At 43.2% G+C, this 20,822-nt stretch overlaps 2 protein-coding genes across 4 annotated transcripts in view; one reads left to right on the forward strand and one right to left on the reverse strand.

Moving 5' to 3' along the window:
* Positions 1-252: 252 nt before the first annotated feature.
* Positions 253-10,462, forward strand: SCCPDH (saccharopine dehydrogenase (putative)). The gene is made up of 12 exons (XM_074896880.1): positions 253-602; positions 842-954; positions 1,337-1,417; positions 1,894-2,023; positions 3,484-3,533; positions 5,066-5,196; positions 5,733-5,850; positions 6,982-7,101; positions 7,211-7,267; positions 7,793-7,904; positions 8,740-8,821; positions 9,799-10,462. Exons 1-12 carry the CDS (start codon positions 398-400, stop codon positions 9,902-9,904), a joined length of 1,305 nt encoding a protein of 434 aa, XP_074752981.1. The 5' UTR covers positions 253-397; the 3' UTR covers positions 9,905-10,462.
* A 3,485-nt stretch (positions 10,463-13,947) lies between these two features.
* The window catches only part of AHCTF1 (AT-hook containing transcription factor 1), a 56,814-nt gene continuing 49,939 nt past the window's right edge, over positions 13,948-20,822 (reverse strand). For all 3 annotated transcript variants that reach the window (XM_074896883.1, XM_074896881.1, XM_074896882.1), the window contains 2 exons: positions 15,978-16,084; positions 13,948-15,360 (listed from right to left, as the gene is read on the reverse strand). In XM_074896883.1, the coding sequence (XP_074752984.1) occupies positions 15,168-15,360; positions 15,978-16,084 (300 nt within the window). In that variant the 3' untranslated portion in view covers positions 13,948-15,167. The remainder of the gene's footprint in view (positions 15,361-15,977; positions 16,085-20,822) is intronic.

Below are 20,822 nucleotides of genomic sequence, written 5' to 3' on the forward strand. Positions count from 1 at the left end.
GCGCCTTGCCCGGACCCCGCTGTACCTGCACTTGATCGCTTGTGGCAAGACCCCTGCGCGACGGCACCTGCTCCTCTTCCGCGGAAGAGGGAAGGCTGCAGGAGAGCGAAGGCCGTGCCCTCGGCGGCGGGGCGCGGGCACCGCCGGCAGCGCCCGAAGTCCGGCCGCGGGACCGGGGCGGCGCCGAGGGGCGGGGCCGAGGGGCGGGGCGGGGCGGCGGCCCCGGCAGGCCCCGCGCGCTGCTCGCCAGCGGCCGCGCGAGCCGCGTTCCGCCGTAGCGGCCGCCCCGCGGGCGGGCCTCGCGCACCGCCCCCGCCGGGGAGGGGCGGGGCCGCGTGATAGCGGCCTGTGCCCGGAGCTGCTCGGCGGCGCGGCCGCTCCGTTCCCTCCCCTCCCCATGGCGGCCGGCGGCGGCGGCGGGGCCGAGCGGCCCTACGAGCTGGTGGTGTTCGGGGCCTCGGGCTTCACCGGACAGTTCGTGGTGGAGGAGGTGGCGCGGGCGGCGGCCGGCGGGGAGCTGCGCTGCGCCCCGCGCTGGGCCGTGGCCGGGCGGAGCCGGGAGAAGCTGCGGGCGGTGCTGGAGCGGGTGGCCGAGAGGCTGGGTACGGGCCGCGGCGGGGGGTCGGGCGGCGCCGCGGCCCGGGGACGGCGGGGCCCGCGCGGCCGCCACGTCCCGGCCCCGGCCGCCGGGAGCCGCCCGCGGGCGGGTGTGAGGGGAAGGGCCGCGGGGCGGGCCGGGGCGAGCCCCTCGGCTGCGGGGCTGCGCCGGGGAGGCGGTGGCCCGGCCCTGCCTGGCGCGGGGAGGGATGCGGTGTCGGTGACGGCGGTCTCCGGTGCGCAGGGAAGGCGGCGCTGGGGGCGGAGGTCGGCGTGCTGCTCTGCGATGTGGGCGACGCGGCCTCGCTGGCCACCATGGCGAGGCAGACCCGGCTGGTGCTCAACTGCGTGGGCCCGGTGAGTGTGGGGACGCGGGCGGTGCTCCCCCGGCACCGGCCGGGCGCGGCTCCCGGCAGAGCGCGGCCTGGCCTCTGCCCCTCCACCGCCGCGCTCCTCGGGCCGGGCAGGGCGGCGGTGGCCGCCGGGAACCCGGTATCGCTGAGGAAGCTTGTTATGCTGTTCGGTATCAGCTCTGTTATCAGCGATGAAGTTTGTTACGCTGATCCTTCTCCCCACCCCGCGGAAAAATACAAGTACTATTACACTTTTGCCTCGCTGAGCAAAACTAGGAGACACCAAGCGTTTGCTTTTCTGGTAGATAAATACGTTGGGTAAAGCACGCTGGGGGAGTTGTGGCGTGTGGGTTTTATTTTTGTTACGTGTGGTGTTCTTTCTACAGTATAGATTCTTTGGAGAGCCTGTGGTAGCAGCTTGTGTTGAAAATGGTGCCAACTGCATTGACATCAGTGGAGAACCCCAGGTACGTGACAGTAGACAAATGCGACCTGTGGCCAAGGATCTGTTAAAGGGGTGTTTCTTTAGTAGATTCGATGCTTCTGCCAGTGGTTTTTAACACAAACAGTTCTGCAACCTCCTGATCTACAATTTTAAGAGGCATAAATTATTTTAAAGTGTGTTAATGTGTATTAGTTGTATGGTTTTCTTACTTTTAGCCAAGAGCCTCTCAAGTTCTCTCTGGAAGTCTAAAATTTTTGACTTCTGCTTCAAGCCTTGGTTGTGATTCTACAGAGGAATTTTGTGTAGATCACGTTTTGTTGCACTGCTATGATGCTTTGATACCACAAACCAGGAGTAATACACATCTGTCTGAAAGATGCTTCTGAGTGTTTTGAAGTATGTAGGGTGTGTGGTATGGCACTAAAGTGCTGATGGCTCACATTGGGTATGGTCAAATAGGGAATTCTGCTTCAAGTATTTGTTTTGACTGTGTTGTAGTTTCTGGAAGAAATGTACCTGAAATACCACGAAAAAGCTGCGGAAAAGGGAGTATACATCATTGGAAGCTGTGGCTTTGACACTATACCGGGCGATATGGGAGTACTGTACACCAGAGACAAGCTGAAAGGTGACTTACTTAAGTGTGACCTTATGCTGAGAAAGAAATGCAGATGATGCTTTCACCTGGTTTGCTGTAGCAGCAGTGCTTACACAGCAACTCTTTCCATCTTTCTTTTTGCCTGCCTTTACCAGCTGAGCAGTTTCAACAGAGTCTGGTAGATAAAGATTTAAAAGTAAAACCCATTCCTATGAGATTAGAGGAAACTGGTCATTAGGGAGAGGAGGGATTTAAGGTCATGTAACTCCCTGAGAGACCAGAGCCTTCTGTTCTCAGTGGTGGGCTGTTCATCCCTAGGTAAGTCTTGGCACGCCGCCTCTTGCACAGTGAGCATCTGGGAGGGAAGAGAAAGTGGGGATAGGAAGGCTGTGAATTAGTGGGTAACCAGGTTTCCCGAGTTTTCTTCTACCACCAGCGCTGAGAAGCTGTTGTATGAGTGTAAGTAGATAGTGTGCCATGCAATGCCACCTTCTTCATGAGCAGCCAGACATAATGGAAAAAGGATAAATATGTTGGAGGAAAGATGTAAGAAGATTTAATCCAATCAAATAGTGGTTGGTCCTAGTCTCAGATGAGGCCAGTTCCTTCATCAGGTCTGACTTTGAATTGGAAGGGCCAATAAGAGTATCGAAATGTTTTGCTTGCATGGACTGTTAAAACCGCTGTGAAGTGGGATTGCTTTATACTGGAGCGTATCATCCGCTTTCAGTTCAAGAAAACTCAGTCTGGATCTGATGGGAGGGAGAGGAGAGGCATGGAAATGAGTATGGGGTTGTTCACAGGGTTGTAACTTGATATCTGATACCTGATCTCTTACCTTTTCCTATTCTGACTTGATGGTATTATCATCTGTCTATCCAGCTGCTTGCTCTACTGAAATTTGCCTGTACAAGTACAGTTTTACAATCTCGGAAGGACCTGAGCAAAGCAAAACAAAGTAGAATTTGGAGGAGTTTTTTTGTTTTGTGGTTAATCACAGCTAAGTATTTGCAAAACACAAGCTATGCTAAAATTAAGTGTTTTAGGATATCCTGCATGTTTCAGGTTTTTTACAGTTTTATTTTGTAGTTAAGGCCTACAAAAATCTGTGATTCCATCTTGGTTTTCATAGCCTACATCATCCTTTATTTTGAAACTTGCAGAAGAACAAAATATGTCTCTTAATATTATTTTCCTTTTTTTTAAAATTGGTTATTTACATTCTCATTAACTAGATAAGACAAATGAAAGATTTAATGAGTAAAGATAATATTAGTGACCTTTATTGAGGTACTTCACATAAGAAATTTGATACTTGCTAACAAAAAGAGCTGTGGGATTTAATCTTAGTTTATTTTCCTTTGAGACAGAGATGTGACTCTGCCTTTTCAACTAATAATGTCAATGGCTTGCTATTTGAGTCTGACTGTGCTCTGACTTTGGGAATGAAGGACTGTATATGCCAAGTAATGTTTTCTCCTCCCTTGAAGGTACCTTAACTGCTGTTGAAAGTTTCCTGAAGGTGAAATCTGGGCCTGAGGTTAGTTGGTTTATCCCTCCTTGCAAACTCAGAGATATTTGTCATAATGCCACCGTAGCCCATTAGAATAACTGTTGTTACATTCATTCAGACCAAGGAACAAGCTGGCAGTTCTTTGGTGATGAAGTCTGAGAACTTTATTCTTTAGGGGCTCCTGAAAGTATCCTGAGCAAACAGCCTTTTGTAAGGTTCATTTGCATAGGCTGCCTGCCTAAAGTTTGTTGTGTTGTTAAGCTGTTTCAAGAAATACTTAGTTTGTGCAGAGATGTGGGAAGGATTTCTACACAAACTATAACAGAACATGGTGTGCTGCCAGTACTCCTGGTGTTTGGCTGTTTGATTGTTTTGTTGGGGAGGCGGTTGTTTCAATCGACTTCAGTGCATGTAATCATAATACATATATGTAATAATTGTAATAATGTGTAATATATGTGATAATTCTAAGGTCATTATTAAAACCGTGCAATGGTGACCCAAAGCACGCTGGTGTTGGTGCCCAGCAGTGGGACACACTGCTTTTCCTGGCCTGAGCACCCATCTTGACAGATGGGGCCCAAGTCATAGTCTGTTCTTGGAAACATCTGGAGCAGTGGAGGAAGCCATTTGTTAAAGGACAGGAGACAGTAGTTAATGAGAATGTATAAATCTGTATGTTGGCTATTAAGATGATTTAAGTATGTAGTATGAGTTAAAAGTGTTGGTGAGAAGGTATTTCGGTAATGAGAATTAAATACAATGGTAGGGTTAGAAGATGGATGTGTGGGTATGTCTCAAAGGATGTGGGACCTGAATGTGACGAAATTGTATGGAATAAGGGGTGGAGATTGTATTGGGTCTGGCTGAGATGAAGTTAATTCTCCCCATCGCAGCTCTCCTAGTGCTGTGCTTTGTGTTGGCAGCTAGAAAGGTGTTGGTAACACACCAGTAGTTTGGCTGCTGCTGAGCAGTGCTGGCACAGCATCACGGCTGTCTCTCCAATGTTCCCCCCTCACCTTGTAGGCTGGGGCTGGGCAGGACCCTGGGAGGGGATGCAGCCAGGACAGCTGACCCGAACTGACCAAAGGGGTGTTCTGTGCTGTTGCATGGCAAGCTGAGAGAAAGGAGGAGGGGTGGCGGGCATTCATTATGACATTTGTCTTTTGGAGCAACAGCTGTGCATACTGAAGCCCTGCCTCCTGGGATCATCGCTTGCTGGCAGGCAAAGAGAGTAAATCTTTTTGTTTTGCTTTGCTTCTGTGTTGCAGCCTTGGCTTTTGCTGTATTAAACTGCCTTTATCTTGACCCACAAGAGTTTTTTTTCCATCTTATTTTCTCCCTGCCCTACTGAGAAGGGGAGTGACAGAGTGACTTGGTGGGCCTTTGGCCAAGGTCAACCCACCACCTTTGAATATATTTTAATGCATGTAACTGTAATACATACATGTAAGAACTGTAATAGTGTGTAATCTATGTAATAATTCTAAGGTCATTATTAAAATAATAATGAAACCTTTAGATACAGAATTAATTCCTGTTTCTTGATATGTCACCAGGGTTCTTGTGTACATGATGGGACCTGGAAGTCAGCTGTTTATGGCCTTGCGGATCAAGACAACCTGAGGAAGCTTCGAAAAAAGATAGGCTATGCCCCTGTGCCAGTAGTTGGTGCAAAACTTAAAAAAAGGTACAAGAAGCGTAAGATGTGAAACGTGCTGTCTTCTAATGGTTCCAGTGCTTATCATATGGATTCTTAACATACTATTAAATTCTAAAAAGGTGCATTTAGGTCTTCAGTATAATATGAACACACAGATGGTCATCTAGTAGAATGGAAGATAAATTCAGCTTTACTGATTTGTTTCTATTTTACTGAAAAAATAATGTGTCCCAGCATTTACTGGGTCTCAAAGTTAGCTTGTTCCAAGAGACTTGTAGTGACATGTCAAACTTTTAGGTTTGATTTCAATCAGTAGAACAGAAAAAAGAATCAAAATAACATTCTCATCATGCTTATCAAATTCATCCTTGCTATAGTGCATGGAATTTTGGGTTGAGCCAGGGATAAATTTGGAATGGTTTACCTTCAGTGAAAAGAGAGAATGTCATAAAAGTGCCTGAGAAAAAGCCAGTATTGGTAGGGCCATTTTGATCAGTTTCTTTCAGTTTGTGAGCATCTGAACTTTTTATTTCTGAGGTGATATTTTTTTTTTCCATTTGCAGAGGATTTCTGTTTTACAATCGGGAATTCAAAGAGTATTCCATTCCATTCATGGGAGCTGACGTTTCCGTTGTGAAACGGTCTCAGCGTTATTTGTACACAGAGTTGCAGGAAACACCTGTAAGTTACTGTTATTAGTATTCTATGTCTTTATTACCATTTTCAACGAATCTTTCCATTAGGTCATCACTGTTCTTGGCATAGATCTACATAGTAGGGTTTCTGTAATTAGGTGAATAGTAATAAACTGCAATGTGCTTTTGATCGGTAAAAGAAGGAGGCTTGTTCTGTTGATCACCTTTGGAAGCTGCTTGACCTGATGTGGTCCAGGTTCTGGGTGCATGGGCCTGTTTCCTTGATAGTCTGCCTGATGAGCTTGCCTATTGCTGCTAGTATAATTGTTATGAGAGTCTTGTAGGGCTCTCCAGCTGTCTGATTTCTGGGTATATATTTGTAAGAAGTATTTGAAAAACAGGCCTTTATGGTTTTCAGGAATGATGCATACATTAAGTTCTGTTTCTGTGCAGAGGCTTTTTTTTTTTTTTTTTTTAATCAGAGCTTCTAAAAGCATCTTAGCTGCTGTCTGTGTAACTGTAGTCAGGTCAGTATAGTGTAGTAAACATTCTTATAAAGAATTCATGTGCTGGTCATTTGTATCTGGAGACTTCTTTGACACTTGTGTCTCTGGTGTGCTGAGTAAAGGCAGTGTGAAGTGGTGGTGGAAAAGACGTGTAGTTTTTATTTTCCATGGTTTCCTGAGACCAGCACCAACTATATAACAGCCATGCAGAATTGCAGGAATCAGTTAAGAGATGAAGGTGAGACAGTGCTCTAAAAATATACTGGGAAACTACTAATTCAGAAGGACTTACCACTGCTATTCTAGAACTCTAAAGTAAGGCCTCAGTTTCTTTGAAGCTAGAGTACAAAGAGGAGGAAGGGAAGATCTTGGAAAAGAAGCCTGAAATCAGATGCCAAAGCGCATCTTCCTTTAAAGTTTTCCACTCTTGTTTACCATGCTTGCTCCCTTGCCATTCTGTAGTTACATTGTCTTCTCATAATGAATGATGAAGTGAAGCATTATTCAGAGAGTTTTTTAGAACTAAGACAATTGTTTAAGGCCCTATTTAAACAGCTATCTGTTGTATCAGACAATTGCATCCTAATTTGGGGGTGAATTTATTTTTACAAATGAATTGATGCAAAAATTTTAATGTAAGTTTTATCACTGAAAATATGTTTCTGCCTCAGGTGCAGTATAGTGCATATGTGAACATAGGTAGTCTTGGCTCTGCTATCAAGCTGATGTTTGCTGGCTTTTTATTTCTTCTTCTTGTGAAGTTTAGCTTTGGAAGAAAACTTCTGACAAAAGTAAGTGTTCAAAACACAAAAGAATTAAGTGTTTGGAGAACTTTTTTTTCCTTTCTAGTTTACTGTTGGTTGTCTTTTTTTAATGTTTTTTTTCCCTCTTGTTATATAGTACCCAGAATTTTTCTCTGCTGGACGCTTCACAAAGAAAGGACCAACCCAGAAGCAGGTAGCTGACTGTTTTCCATTGCAATCATTGAATGTGTTTGTTGTGTAGTAATCTAGAGTCAACTGCTTAGTCTCAGAGAAATAATTTCTAAATCCACATTGTGTGTGCCTGTTCAGATAGCTTAAATATTTAAATAATCATGCCTTCTGCTATTACACATCAAAGTGCATGGAACTCGCATGAGGGAAAAATGGACCGTGTTGCTGGGTCTGATGTATTTACATGGATGGCTCACAGAACTCCATCTGTCAAAGGTGATGACGGAGGGAGACTTAGAAGCAAAAACCGAGGACTGAAAGCACCAAGAGAATAGATGAACTTTAGAACAGTAACAGTTCCAACAAGGTGAAACTGATTAAAAGTTTAGATGAGAATGTACCTTTTAAGCAGTAAGTCATAATAACTACTCTCATGTTTTGATGGATCATAGTATGTGACATAACAGATATTTGGATTTACTACTTGTGCTTTCCTGGTAGAAGTGAGTTACTGTTTTGGTGACCACGCTTGTCTTGCCCACCGCAGATGGATGGAACCTCTTTCACGATAACTTTTTTTGGCGAGGGTTACAGTGAGGGGCAAGATCCCCAGAACGGCAAACCAAATGTAAAGATCTGCACCGAAGTGAAAGGACCAGGTACACATGTTAGTAGCCGGTAACTGCTTTTTCCTCACATTCCCTACTGTCATAGATTTATGATTCTACTGCTATTCCTTTCATCCTCAAGGAGCACTTGCAATATGGGTAAGGTCAGCAGCCTTTACAGAACATTGCCTTGGATGCTAGCATCCATTGTGACCCCCTTTTTGAAATAGCCAAGTCATTTGCCTTCTTGTCATTCTTCTTCTTTATGCTTTCCCCATTTTGATTTTTATTTTTGCAGAGTAGAGTGGTAACAAGGAGAGTGCTTTAAGGATAGTTTTCAGTTCTTGTGGTCCAGATTTACCCTTGTGTATTTCCAGTCTGCTGTGAGTGAACTTAAGCAAATCTGACATGGTAACAGTTCTAGCTGTAACATACCTGTCTTCAGGTGATTCTTTTGAGGGGCGATGACACCTGGAGTAAAGTTTGGAGACAGCAAGAATGTATATTCAGGAAGGAGTAAGTAAAGCATAGCTTCTTTAAAGAGCTTGAGATGTAGCCGAATGCAGCAGTCTTGCAGCAGAAGTCTGAATTTAAGTTCAAGATGGGGAAAGCTTTTGCTGTAATGGAGAGCCCTCTGTCACTGTGAGGTGATTGCTCATGGTGGTTGTGTGGTAGAGGCCTGTATTTGGAGCAGTATTTGTCCAGATTAGATCTTGAGGGCTTTGCCAGCTGCTTGGGATGATTACCAGGTAACAAAGCTGTTCTTAAACGAGGAAGGCTGTTTCATTGCCAAAGAAATTATTCTTCAGCATGCTGTAGGTAAGAGCAACATTATGTTCTACATTTCAACACCCCGTACGTTGTTTGGGTTTTTTTCTTTTGTCAGAGCCTGGCTATGTTGCTACACCAATTGCAATGGTTCAAGCAGCTGTAACTCTTCTGGAAGATGCAGCTTATCTGCCTAAACAGTAAGTACTTTCCTGTGCAGAACAGCGTGATCTCCCTTAAAGCTGCTCTGTGTATATGCTTCTCTTTGAAAATACAGATCTCATAACCCTGTGGGTTTCTGTGGTGTTTGTCCATATGGCTGTGCAAGGGAGATACTTCACCACAAGCTGCATTAAAGCTACTTACTCTTCATCTGCCTTTCAGTTTGAAAGGATGTAGCCATAGGTTTTTTGTAATGCTTTTGCAGCATCTATTGCATCAGTGTCTGTATCTTCAGTTAATGGAATGGTTTCTGTTGAGTTTGCTGGATGCTGTGACAGGTGAGCCTGCCCAGTGAAAATGGGGCTTCTGGCTGCTGAAAGGTAGTGGCCACTGATTTCCTTTTTCGGTGCCCTTGTTCTCAGGGCTTCATGGTACTTGGGGCCCTCAGCTGTTGAGGGCTGATAGTGGCCACTGATCAGATTTGGCTGGTTATAAATGGAGTCCTCTGGAAAACCATTTTGAGCTAGTGCCCCTGGAGTGGTGCTTCAACTGAGGACTGTCCCCTTGGGTTGGGATGCTGCCCAAGGAAGCTCCTTGAGGTTCCTATTGGTCAGGACACTGCCTTAAGAAATTTCTCGAGGCTGAGCACCCTCATTTTTTTAGGTGAGTGAATTGGCATTTTGGGTTGTCATTAAACCCTAGGAAGTTGTGTGGTGATAGTTTTGTTCTCCTCACACGGACATTTGAACCTGCCATTTGTATCTTTGCAGAGTGCTAGTTAATTGCGTTGAAAATAAATTTTACTTTGGTTCTTATTTACTTATTTGAGAGCTTCCACAACGGATGCAGAGATGAAGCTGTGACTATAATCAGCTTTACCAAATTCCTCATAGTCTCCTGTGCGACAGAGTGGCTTTTTCTGTCTTAGGCAGGGAAGCACACCTTTTACTTCAAAAAAAGGTGTCGCTCAGTCACTATAGCACTTATGTTTTTCTCTTTCAATTTTCATTAACAGGGGTGGTGTATATTCTCCAGGAGCTGCCTTCTCCAAAACAAAACTGATTGATCGCCTCAACAAATGTGGTGTTGAGTTCTCTGTCATTAGCAAGCCTGAAGTCTGAAGTCAAAACATAACTGTGTGAACTAACACCTTTCCTGGGTCTAACTCTAATAAAACTCCTTTGGCTGTAAAAACTTAATCATAAAATAGTCCCACTGTGCTATTGTTTACAGCAAAAACAGACGAAAAATGGAGTTAAAAGCTGTACTATTTGTTATAGTGAGCCAAAGCCATAAAGGACCATAAAAAGTTCTAATCGACAAGCATATTAAAGCAGTGACTTAGTGGGTACTAGTTCTAGGATTTTGTTTGATCTTTCATCTGAGTTCTAAGTTACTACGTAATGTAACCACTATAGCATCCGCTTCACAATTAACCACAGTCTTCTTGCTTTGCCCCATCCCACAACTACAGAAAGCAGGCAGGCCCTGGGTAATGGGTGCCCGAGGGGATGAAACCACCAGTGAGGGCTTGTGCCTGCTTGGGATGGGTGATGTTACTTGGTGGCATTCTTACTTTCCAAGCCATGTGTCCCTAGAGAAATAAAAAGAGTAGTTTAAGGAATAGTTTTGTCTTTTTTTTTTTTTTCCTGGGTTCTAATAAAGGTCAGCTGACTCTACTGGTGTCTTGAGGTATGTTGACTGACATTCTTACCTGTGCTAAAAAGTGTGAGAAGAGAAAGTGCAAAGATCACCTTTGGGTTTTTTTACATTTCAACAGAGTGTGGTGCATAGTTGGTTTTTTGTCAAAGCCTGGCTATGTTGCTATACCAATTGCAATGGTTTAAGCAGCTGTATTTCTTCTGGAAGAGGCTTTTTTGTTGTATCAGTAGAGCTTTCAAGAGTTCTGAAAATTACTCTGAGACATAAAAATTTCTCCATCTCAGCTGCATCACATTCACCATCTCCAGTATCAGACAAATCACATGCAAACTGTTGCTCTGGAGGCTGCCTGATGGATGTTATTCACTATACAGCGATGTTTCGGGTGCTGCTTCTGAGGTTTGTGCATACACAAGCACTGCTTCCTGTTAGGAGTGCCCCACTAACAGCTTAAATTTGCAACTGAGTTCCAGAGCACTTACATGTTAATAATGGGAGATAAACAACCTGACCAGTCTACAACTGTGTTATTAGCTAAAACTGCTTTTAGTTGGTTCTTTGAATAAAATCATACCTGGCCTGTGTCACTGTTGGATCCTGCTGAGACAAGCATACTCTTCTCACCCTTTAGGAAACCACTATGAGACCAATAGGCTGGATCAATCATACAGGTTTTCCTGTGCCCTGGATTCTGAGGGTCACAGATGCTCGTGCTGTTGGTAGTCATAGAAATCACACATTACTTCCCTGCATCCTTCTGTATACTGACACTACAGTTGCATCAAAATGCAAGCAGGCAGTCATTCACTAATAATTCATGTTTTAGTCTGAATTTAAGGCAACTACAAGACACACCACTGACTGCTGTTGATAAACCTGCTCTTGAACCATGCCAGGTGATGCACAGCCAAGGAGGAAGTGACCTCAACGGACAGGCACATCAGAAACCATAACTTGTGGTTTTCCCTCTCCCTCACATATTGGTCATCCACACAGCACAGTGCTTTGGAAAATGCATTTTATTTTAGGAACAGTTTTAATTCAAAAGGAACCACAGTACATTTATCTCCAAGCATATCAAAGAGACTCATTATCTGGACTACTTTGGTGAAAAAAGCATTCCTGGAATGGAAACCTGCAAGTTTTGCACAGAAGACAAAAGTACCAGCAAAGTAAGAAACATGCTACTTTCCTGAAAGTCTATTCTTTCATAGTATTTTCAGATTGGCCTAGACTGATAGGTTACAAGCATTGCCTAACAGCTCATGAGAAACTATGGATTGGCTTCTGCCTGCAGCTTGGTTTTTTTCCCCACCAGAAATCAACAACTGAGCTATTTATGATTAGTTACATGGGAACCAATGAAATTTATTGCGCTGACAACCCTGAGAGTAGTCTTCCATGAGAGGAAGTTCTGATGGGGGATTAAATTAGTTATCTGCGGCTGTATTTGCACACTGGGCATGTACAAATATTAAGGCAAATTAACTAGGTCAATGTGAATCAGTTAATGCTTTAAGCACCAAGTGGCTATCAAAAGATTTTACTCTCCTTCATGTTATACCCTGGAATGAGTACTTTGATCAGCCTTGGCTTCTAAACATTTGAAGAAAAAAAGTCTTACGAATGTGTCAACTGTCTGAGGTAACTCAGGGAACCATTTCTAACGAAACATTTCTTTCCTTGACAAATCCCCTAAGAACAGCCCTTAAGCTTACTAATGTTCACTCTCCCTTCACTAACATCTCATACTCTGTGTTTCCTGGCAATAAAATCTGTCATTACACCTATTTTTACTTTTTCTGAAAGGCGAGACTGCTATCCCAATGCAGTCAACCTTCCAGTGGAATGTTCTCTGGAGTTACAGCCCCGAAGGTACAGAGGCAGTTTAGCTTCAGCTTTTAGCCATCTGACACCAGATCAAAGCAGGTGCATCAAAACACACTTGATAAATTCTAGCTTTTCTTTAGGGGGAGAAAACCACACACCCCTCAAGCAATGAAACTTCAGAGTTGCTCTCTTTAGTGATGAACTGTACAGTCTAACTCCTGGGAAATTCTCATCTTGCTCACAATTGCTGCTCTATGCCCCTACAGTCTTCTGCATTAATCTACCACAATGATGCATCACCCTATTTCTTTCACAGGCTCCTCCTGCCCTCCTCTGGCACCATGAATATATTATCCTTCTCTCAGATACACGTGCAAACACCTGCAGTTGTCTGAGACTCCGAGCCTGCTCAGCCACTCAACCCCAAGCCAGTTTAATCTTTGAAAAGGCAGTCCCCTTCCCAATTCATCCTCACTGTTAAGCACTGTCCCTCCACTAGATCTTTTCCACTGTATCCTTCACATACTTGTAGCAAGCCTACACAAAAACCACCCAAGTAAAATCTATTTTCTCCACTTCATTATAAACCCATCCTTGAGTTGCCATCTTGATGCTGTTAGCTAGCTGCTTTTCCTTTTCTCAGTCTAAAGAAAAATTCCAAGTGCTTGGGTTTTCTTCCATTTACTTCTACATCCTTCACCTTTCTGAAATCCCCTTCCTTGTTACATGTTATGCTTACACTGCCATTCTTTTCAAACTGCCCTCTCGGGAATATGGTCAGCAACCAAGAACGGTGCACTGAATCTAAGTAAGTATGAAAAAAATAGAGGAAAACAATTTAACATATAATTGAATTACAACTCCTGTAAAGTAAAAAAGTTACTAGACCATTACAAACCTTTAGGAAGTTTTTGAATCTCATGCCAATTTTTTTATTACTATTGCTTTCTTTTTTCCTCCAAAGCACTGCCAAATGAGGATAATTCAGCTGAGCTGGTTATAAAATAGAGGCTAAAAATTACTACAAATTAATAAAACTAGCTAGTAGTATGTTTTCATTTGTTCAAATTGATTTTCATACAAAAAATATACTGTAAATAAAAATGACAGAAACATGTTAAAACCCTATTAGGCAATCTTCACTGGCATTTCATCAGACAATTCTATTTGATCAGGAATCAGAGCATTTTATACTCTTGTACACTATGCAAAACCTATGTTCAGATCTGACATGTGTTTTCTGTTCCAGTTTTGAAAGTTTGATCTTTTACCCCAATTTCTGAGCTATTCACTGCATTTCTGTACAATGTGAATTTAAAAAAAAAATATTGCTAGAACTCCCCCTCTTTTCCTCTTTGACCATATTTATATTGTAGTTCAAGTACAAATATTCAGAGTAAATAATTACTAACCTGACTGAAAGGTCTCACTCAAACCGCCACTTTCACACTGTCAACATTTGGCATTTAAGCTTTCATTCAGACATGAATACTCCCAAGGAGAAAAATATCAAAGTGCATGCAACTGCTTCTCTAGAATGATCTGTTCTGAGATAGAAAAATCATAGCCCCAGAAGAAACTTCTTTTACAAGCTTAGTCTGTTATTAATACATTCATCTACTATGTACAAGGTATTAGTTAACCAATAAATTATTTCTTAGAGTAACTGTAGTAGTTTTTACTAATTGAAAAGTTTAATGTCAGATTCCACAATTCTGTAGTCTTCAAAGTTGCATCCATATATAAATTAACATACATAAAAATAATCCATTGTCTAAAAGACTGCACATCAAAATAGTACTTCCATGTCTGCCTTTAAAAGAATAGTTTTTTGAATTTATTTTTATAAATTGAAGCTTTATAGGGACATTTACTCCATAACCCATTATTAATGACATAATTATTCAAAAATATGGTTTGTAACTAAGATTTCTGTACATTTTGGTACCTTTTTTAGACTATTATGTTAGCTTTACCATCAGGTTTTCTTTCAGTGCTGTGATATGCAGGCTTCAAATATTGCAAAATATGTTTACAGACAGTAATTCTTTCAATTATAGTAGCATTCCTATTAACCTTATGAAAATAATTTTGGCTCAAATTCCAAAGTTATGTGGGTAATATCCCTTTAAATTTGATATGCTGTTGTAAGCATCACACCCTCTAAACAATTAATTTTTTGCTGACAACAAATTGTAAAAAATAGTGAAACATCTGAGATGTGATCTAGTTTTATGAACTAAAGAGCAGCTTTCCAAAAATGTAAGACAAATACAAAAAAATATTGCACAGCTTAAAATACAATTGTTTACATTCGGACTTCAATACAGTACAACTTAACCGTGAGCGTAAGGAATTACCAGTTTTCATTGTGAGCCCAATTATCTGTGCCAGAAGATCAACCATAATTTATAAAATTTAAACTAGTATGTTTTAAATGTTTACTTGTTATAGGAATTCTAAACAAACTTTTAAAAAGCTTAAAAAAAGCTTTTGGCCTCACTTCTGAGGGTCAGCAACTCTGCAAACCAACATTAAAATTTCTGAACAATACAGGCCATTGAACCCACTATTCCCTCAAAAAGTTATCAGACAGTAAGCGTCTTGTGAAGCATACATTTTTATTTAACATTCCTAAAATAAGCTGTATTTACATATTATATAAATGTATGAAGTCTTAATATAAAATAGAAAACTGCATTGACTGAGGAAATCACACTCCATATGGAGTTACTTATTGAAGACCATTTGTTTATGAAATTTTACAATAATTTATATAAATTATCTCTTCCAAATTAGATGTGGGTTTGTTTTTTTTATTTTATTTTTACTAATCCACACAATTTTGATGACTTTACAAACAGCGGTGTACATTATAAGCTTAAAAAACAATTACAGAATCTTCCGGCGCAGAACTGGCTTTGGAAAACTAGACAGTCTTTTTTTGTTCTTTCGTAGAGTCTTCTCTACTGCATCTGTGGTTTCTTTCTGTTTGCTTTTCGTTCCATCCACTGGACTTCCGAAAGGAGAGATGAATTTTATTTCCACTGGTGGAGGTGACCAAGAACCTTCTTTTCTTGTGGTTCTGAAAAGAGAGAGAAGCGTCCAATTGATGATTTTATTATTAACAGTATTTAGTAGAGGAAAACCACCCCATGGAATTACAAAATCAATGCCAATTAATTATTTATGGGCTTCTTTGTAGATAGGATCAAGATAGAAAAGATACTAAGTAAGTTTCCTTTTGCTTTCATTCCTTACCAAACCGTCCCAAGCATTCTCAGTCACTGTTCATTTGAGCTTTTAGAACCCCCTCCACTCCAGCTTTTAAGAGGCAAATGTCCTCAGTTTTCCACAAGGAACCAGAAAACATGTCCGGAAACAAGTTCTCTTTACTCATTGTCCAACTCCCTCCTGCCTTGTATGGGGAACTGAAGACCGTAAGAGCGTGGTTTCGTAAAGTAGAGTAAGTGTAAGAGCACGCCATCACTGCAAAGAGTAGTGTCCACCTGCCCTTTTCTATTGCTCCCTTTTCTGTTTCCATTAGAAAAGTAAAGTGTTAAGTGGAGAAAGACCTAGTACAGCAGCAGCCTGGACGGGCTCTAAAGTCAGAGCAGAACTGCACAGCCAGGTGAGGAGGAGGAAGTTCCATGGCTACCACAATGAAGGAATGCAAATAAGTGTTCAAAACAAATTTCATACTTGCTTGCTTTCTTCATTTTTGATTTTGCGGTTCTACCCCTCTTCAATTTTGGCTTTCCCACAGACTCTGTGGATTTGGTATCCTCTTCCTCTTTAGCTGGAAGCTCCTAGAGTTAAGGCAACAAACAGGTTACTCATGCACGAGTTCTTACACTTCTACAGAATACAAATGAATTTTTCTTTCATGAAGAAGTCATGCCAAAGTTATTTCCAAAATCATTAGTTTCTCTCCACAAAAACAAACCTTCCATCTCAAATGACTGTACCATCCTAAAAGTTCAGATTCTGAAATTAACAGGTAACACACCAAATAAGTTTAAAGAAAGCCACTGTGCTTTTTGTTAAAGGCAAAGCAATTCATATTAATTCTTGACTTACATAGATTCAAAACTGATTTTTGTAGCTCATTTTCATGAAGGAAGAAAAAAATTGCTTAGTTGATTAATTCAAAGCTCTCTTTTTAGATAAACTTTTGTGGAGGTTTGAACTCAGCTGGCAGCCAGATGCCATGTGGCCGGCTGTTCACCTCCCCTCCCCTCTCCGGTAAGAAAGGGGAGGGACAAAAGAAGAGAATCCGTGGGTTGAATAAAAAGAAAGAATTTACTAAACATAACAAGAGAACAACAGTAACAATAGTAAGTTCAAAAAGAAAATGTTTAAAATGTAACAGTGGCTTGCCGAACACAGCAGCTGCCCCCCACAGCAACAATACTGCCTGACGAGCTGATGGCGTGTCCTCGAGCAGAGCGAGCCCGAGGGAGAGCCACCCCCCAACCTGGGCATGACATCACATGGTACGAAATACTCCAATGAAAATTAACTCCATCCTGGTCGAAACCAGGACAGTCTCCACCCCTTATTCTATACCATTGACATTATGCTCAGGTTTCGAAATACATCTTAAGGAATCACCAAATCACCTTTTTTTTCCTTTTTTTTTTTTCCACCCACCCACCCCAGGTCTCACAGATATCATTCCCTTAGTCTATGGTCCATCCTTCCACAATGTTTGCTGAGTTCCATAACTTCGGGTTCCATCTGTTATGACAATCTATAAGGCTGGGGAATGAGGCGGAGTTGGCTCAGTCAATGGAGCAGGAGGTTTTGGATGTGGCACGAGGATGTTGCAAGGCACTAAATGCAGTAACAGGGTTATTTGATAGTCTGGTTCATTGGCTATTCTCACCTAAAATCAAATCCACAGTATGTAGGAGGTTTGATTGAGCAGGGCCTGCTTGCTTGGCAGATCCTCTGGTACTGACTAACCAGGTGGCTTTTCCTAAATGCATGTCCCAGTGTTTGAAAGTTCCACCACCCATTGCTCTCAGTGTAGTTTTCAGTAACCCATTGTATCGCTCAATTTTCCCAGAGGCTGGTGCATGGTAGGGAATGTGATATATCCACTCAATGCCATGTTCTTTGGCCCAGGCATCTGTGAGATTTTTGAAGAAATGTGTCCCATTATCTTACTCAATTCTTTCTGGTGTGCCATGCCGCCATAAGACTTTCTCCTCAAGGCCCAAAATGGTGTTCTGGGCAGTGGCATGGGACACGGCATGAGTCTCCAGCCAACCAGTGGCTGCTTCCACACTCTAAGTACATAGTGTTTGCCTTGCAGAGTTTGTGGAAGTGTGATATAATCAATCTGCCAGGCCTCCCCATATTTATACTTTGACCATAGTCCTCGATACCAAAAGGGCTTTAACCATTTGGCTTGCTTGATCGTAGCACATGTCTCACATTCATGGATTCCCTGTGCAATAACATCCATGGTTAAGTCCACCCCTCGGTCACAAGCTCATCTATATGTTGCATCCTTTCCTTGATGACCTGAGGAGTCATGGGCCCAGCAAGCCAGAAATTGTTTACCCTTATGTTGCCAGTCCAGATCCACTTGAGCTACTTCAATCTTAGCAGCTTGATCTACCTGTTGGTTGTTTAGATGTCCTTCAGTGGCCCAACTCAGGTATGTGAGTGTCTACATGGTGTACTTTCACAACCAGATTCTCTACTCGAGCATCAATATCTTGCCGTAATTCAGCAGCCCAGAGAGGTTTGCCTCTGTGCTGCCAGTTGCTCCGTTTCCACTGCTGTAACCACCCCCACAGGGCATTTGCCATCATCCATGAGTCAGTAGAGAGGCAGAGCACCGGCCACTTTTCTCGCTCAGCGATATCCAAGGACAGCTGGATGGCTTTCACCTCTGCAAACTGACTCCATTCACCTTCTCTTTTAGCAGCTTCAGAAACCCATCAAGTGGGGCTCCATACAGCTGCTTTCCACCTTGGATGTTTCCCCACAACGCGACAGGACCCGTCAGTAAACAGGGCATATCCCTTCTCGTTATACATAGTTTATTATATGGTGGGGCCTTTTCAGTACACATTACCTCTTCCTCTGGCGCCACTCCAAAATCTCTGCCTTCTGGCCAATTTGTAGTCACTTCCAATATTCCTGGACAGCTGGGGCTCCCTATTTGAGCCTGTTGTGTGATTTATGTGACCCATTTACTCCACGTGGCATCAGCTGCATGGTGTGTAGAGGGGACACTCCCTTTGAACATCCAACCCAGCACTGGCAATCAGGGAGCCAGGAGGAGCTGTGCTTCCGTCCCAATCACCTCTGAAGCAGCTCGGACCCCTTTGTATGCTGCCAATATCTCCTTTTCAGTTGGAGTATAGTGGTCTTCTGATCCTCTGTATCCCCGACTCCAAAACCCCAGAGGTCAACCCCAAGACTCCCCAGATGCTCTCTGCCAGAGCCTCCAGGTAGGGCCATTCTTCCCAGCTGCGGTGTAGAGACCATTTTTTACATCTCACCCTGTCTGAACTGGCCCGAGGGCTACTGTGTGAAGTATTTCCTGCTTAAATTTGTTCAAAAGCCTGTTGCTGCTTCATGCCCCATACAAAACCATTCTTTTTCCAAATCACTTGATAGAGAGGGATGACATTCTGACTGCAATTTGGAATGTGCAGTCTCCAGAAACCCACAAGAAAGCTTGTGTCTCCTTTCTGTTAGTTGGTGAGGACACAGCTGTTGTTTTATTAATCTCATCCACTGGAATCTGACAACATCTATCTTGACATTTTACTCCTAAAAACTGGATCTCTTGTGCAGGTCCCTTGACTTTACTATACTTCATGGCAAAACCAGCTCTCAGAAGAATTTGGATTATTTTCTCTCCTTTCTCAAAAACTTCTTCTGCTGTATTACCCCATATAATGATGTCATCAATGTACTGTAAATGTTCTGGGGCTTCACACTGTTCCAGTGGAGTCTAGGTCGGTCCATGGCAAATGGTGGGGCTGCATTTCCCCCCCTGGGGCAGTCAATTCCAGGTGTATTGGACACCCCTCCAGGTAAAAGCAAACTGTGGCCTGCATTCTGCTGTCAGAGGGATGGAGAAAAATGCATTGGCAATATCAATTGTGGCATACCCCTTGACCACCTTCGACTAGTTCATACGGCAGTTCCAACATGTCTGGCAAGGCAGCACTCAGCGGGGCGTGACTTCATTCAAGCCACGACAGTCCACTGTCAATCTCCACTCTCCATTAGACTTTTGCACTGGCCATATGAGGCAGTTAAAAGGGGAGTGTGTCTTGTTGAAGACTTGGCTCTCTAGCGGACGGATCAGTTTATGGATAGGGATTACAGTGTCTCAATTGGTGCGGTATTGCCGTCGGTGCACAGTCATAGTGGCAGTTGGCACCCGTTGTTCTTCAACCCTCAGTAATCACAACAGAAGGATCTTCTGATAGACCAGGTAACACAGACAGCTGTTTAATTCCTTCTGTTTCCAAGGCAGCTATACCAAAAGCCCACCAATACCCTTTTGGGTCCTTAAAATAGCCTCTTCTGAGATAATCTATGCCAAGAATGCATGGAGCATCTGGGCCAGTCACAATGGGGTGTTTTTCCCACTCTTCTCCAGTTAGGCTCACCTCAGCCTCCAATACAGTCAGCTGTTGAGAGCCCTCTGTCACTCCTGAAACACAAACGGGTTCTGCTCCTTTAGAATTTGATGGCATTAGGGTGCCTTGAGCACCAGTGTCCACTAGAGCCTTATACTGCTGGGGGTCAGACATGCCAGGCCATCAAATCCACACAGTTCAGTAAACCCAGTTGTCCTTGTCCTCTGCCTGGCTGGAGGCAGGGCCCCTCTAATGTTGGTCATAATACTCGCTAACGACAAATGGGTTAGTGTGGCGCGCACGCATTTCAGCCTCATCTTGATTACTGGAAACTGGAGCAGTATTTCTCCCGGAAGGTTGACATTCTGTACTTGTTCTTCCAGCTCACATACCCACTCTTCTAGGAGGTAGGTAGGTTTTCCATCCCATTTGTTCGTGTCTTCTCCTTGGTCATGCAGGCAATGCCACAGCTTCCCCTGCGATGTGTACTGGTTCTCTTGAGTAGAGAAACGATTTCTCCTAATAGACAAGATTCTTGTCTGTGCAGGTGGGGAGTAGGACATGTTCTCCCTAAGTTACTGTACATCTTGAGATAACTGTTTCACAGCCACGATGATGTGGGAAGATGCGCTTTCTTCATATTGTCCCAGTCGGTGAACCAGTTCATTCACTGTTGGTCTCTCTTCATCTTCCAGTCCATTACTGCTAATGCACTGGCATATGATGAGGGTGTGCCTCGTACAAAAGTCCTCCACATGAGCTGGGTGCATCGGACTTCATCTGGATCTGTGGGTAGCTGCGCATTATCTGGGTCATAGCAAACTACCTCCTGCACAGCTAGCTCCCTCAAGCATTGAATGCCTCTTTCCATAGTGCTCCACTTAGTATACTCAGTTGACATGTCAAGTCATCCTCGAAGGGATTCCTCTCC

Source organism: Athene noctua, chromosome 1 (genome assembly GCF_965140245.1).
Source record: "Athene noctua chromosome 1, bAthNoc1.hap1.1, whole genome shotgun sequence".
Classification (NCBI taxonomy): Eukaryota; Metazoa; Chordata; class Aves; order Strigiformes; family Strigidae; genus Athene; species Athene noctua.

Excerpts from the sequence above, each read along its gene's own strand:
- SCCPDH (XM_074896880.1), top strand. The coding sequence starts at position 398 with ATGGCGGCCGGCGGCGGCGGCGGGGCCGAGCGGCCCTACGAGCTGGTG. Across the intron at positions 5,851-6,981 it reads CAGAGTTGCAGGAAACACCT|GTGCAGTATAGTGCATATGT; the intron begins GTAAGTTACTGT and ends TTTCTGCCTCAG. Across the intron at positions 7,102-7,210 it reads GAAGAAAACTTCTGACAAAA|TACCCAGAATTTTTCTCTGC; the intron begins GTAAGTGTTCAA and ends CTTGTTATATAG.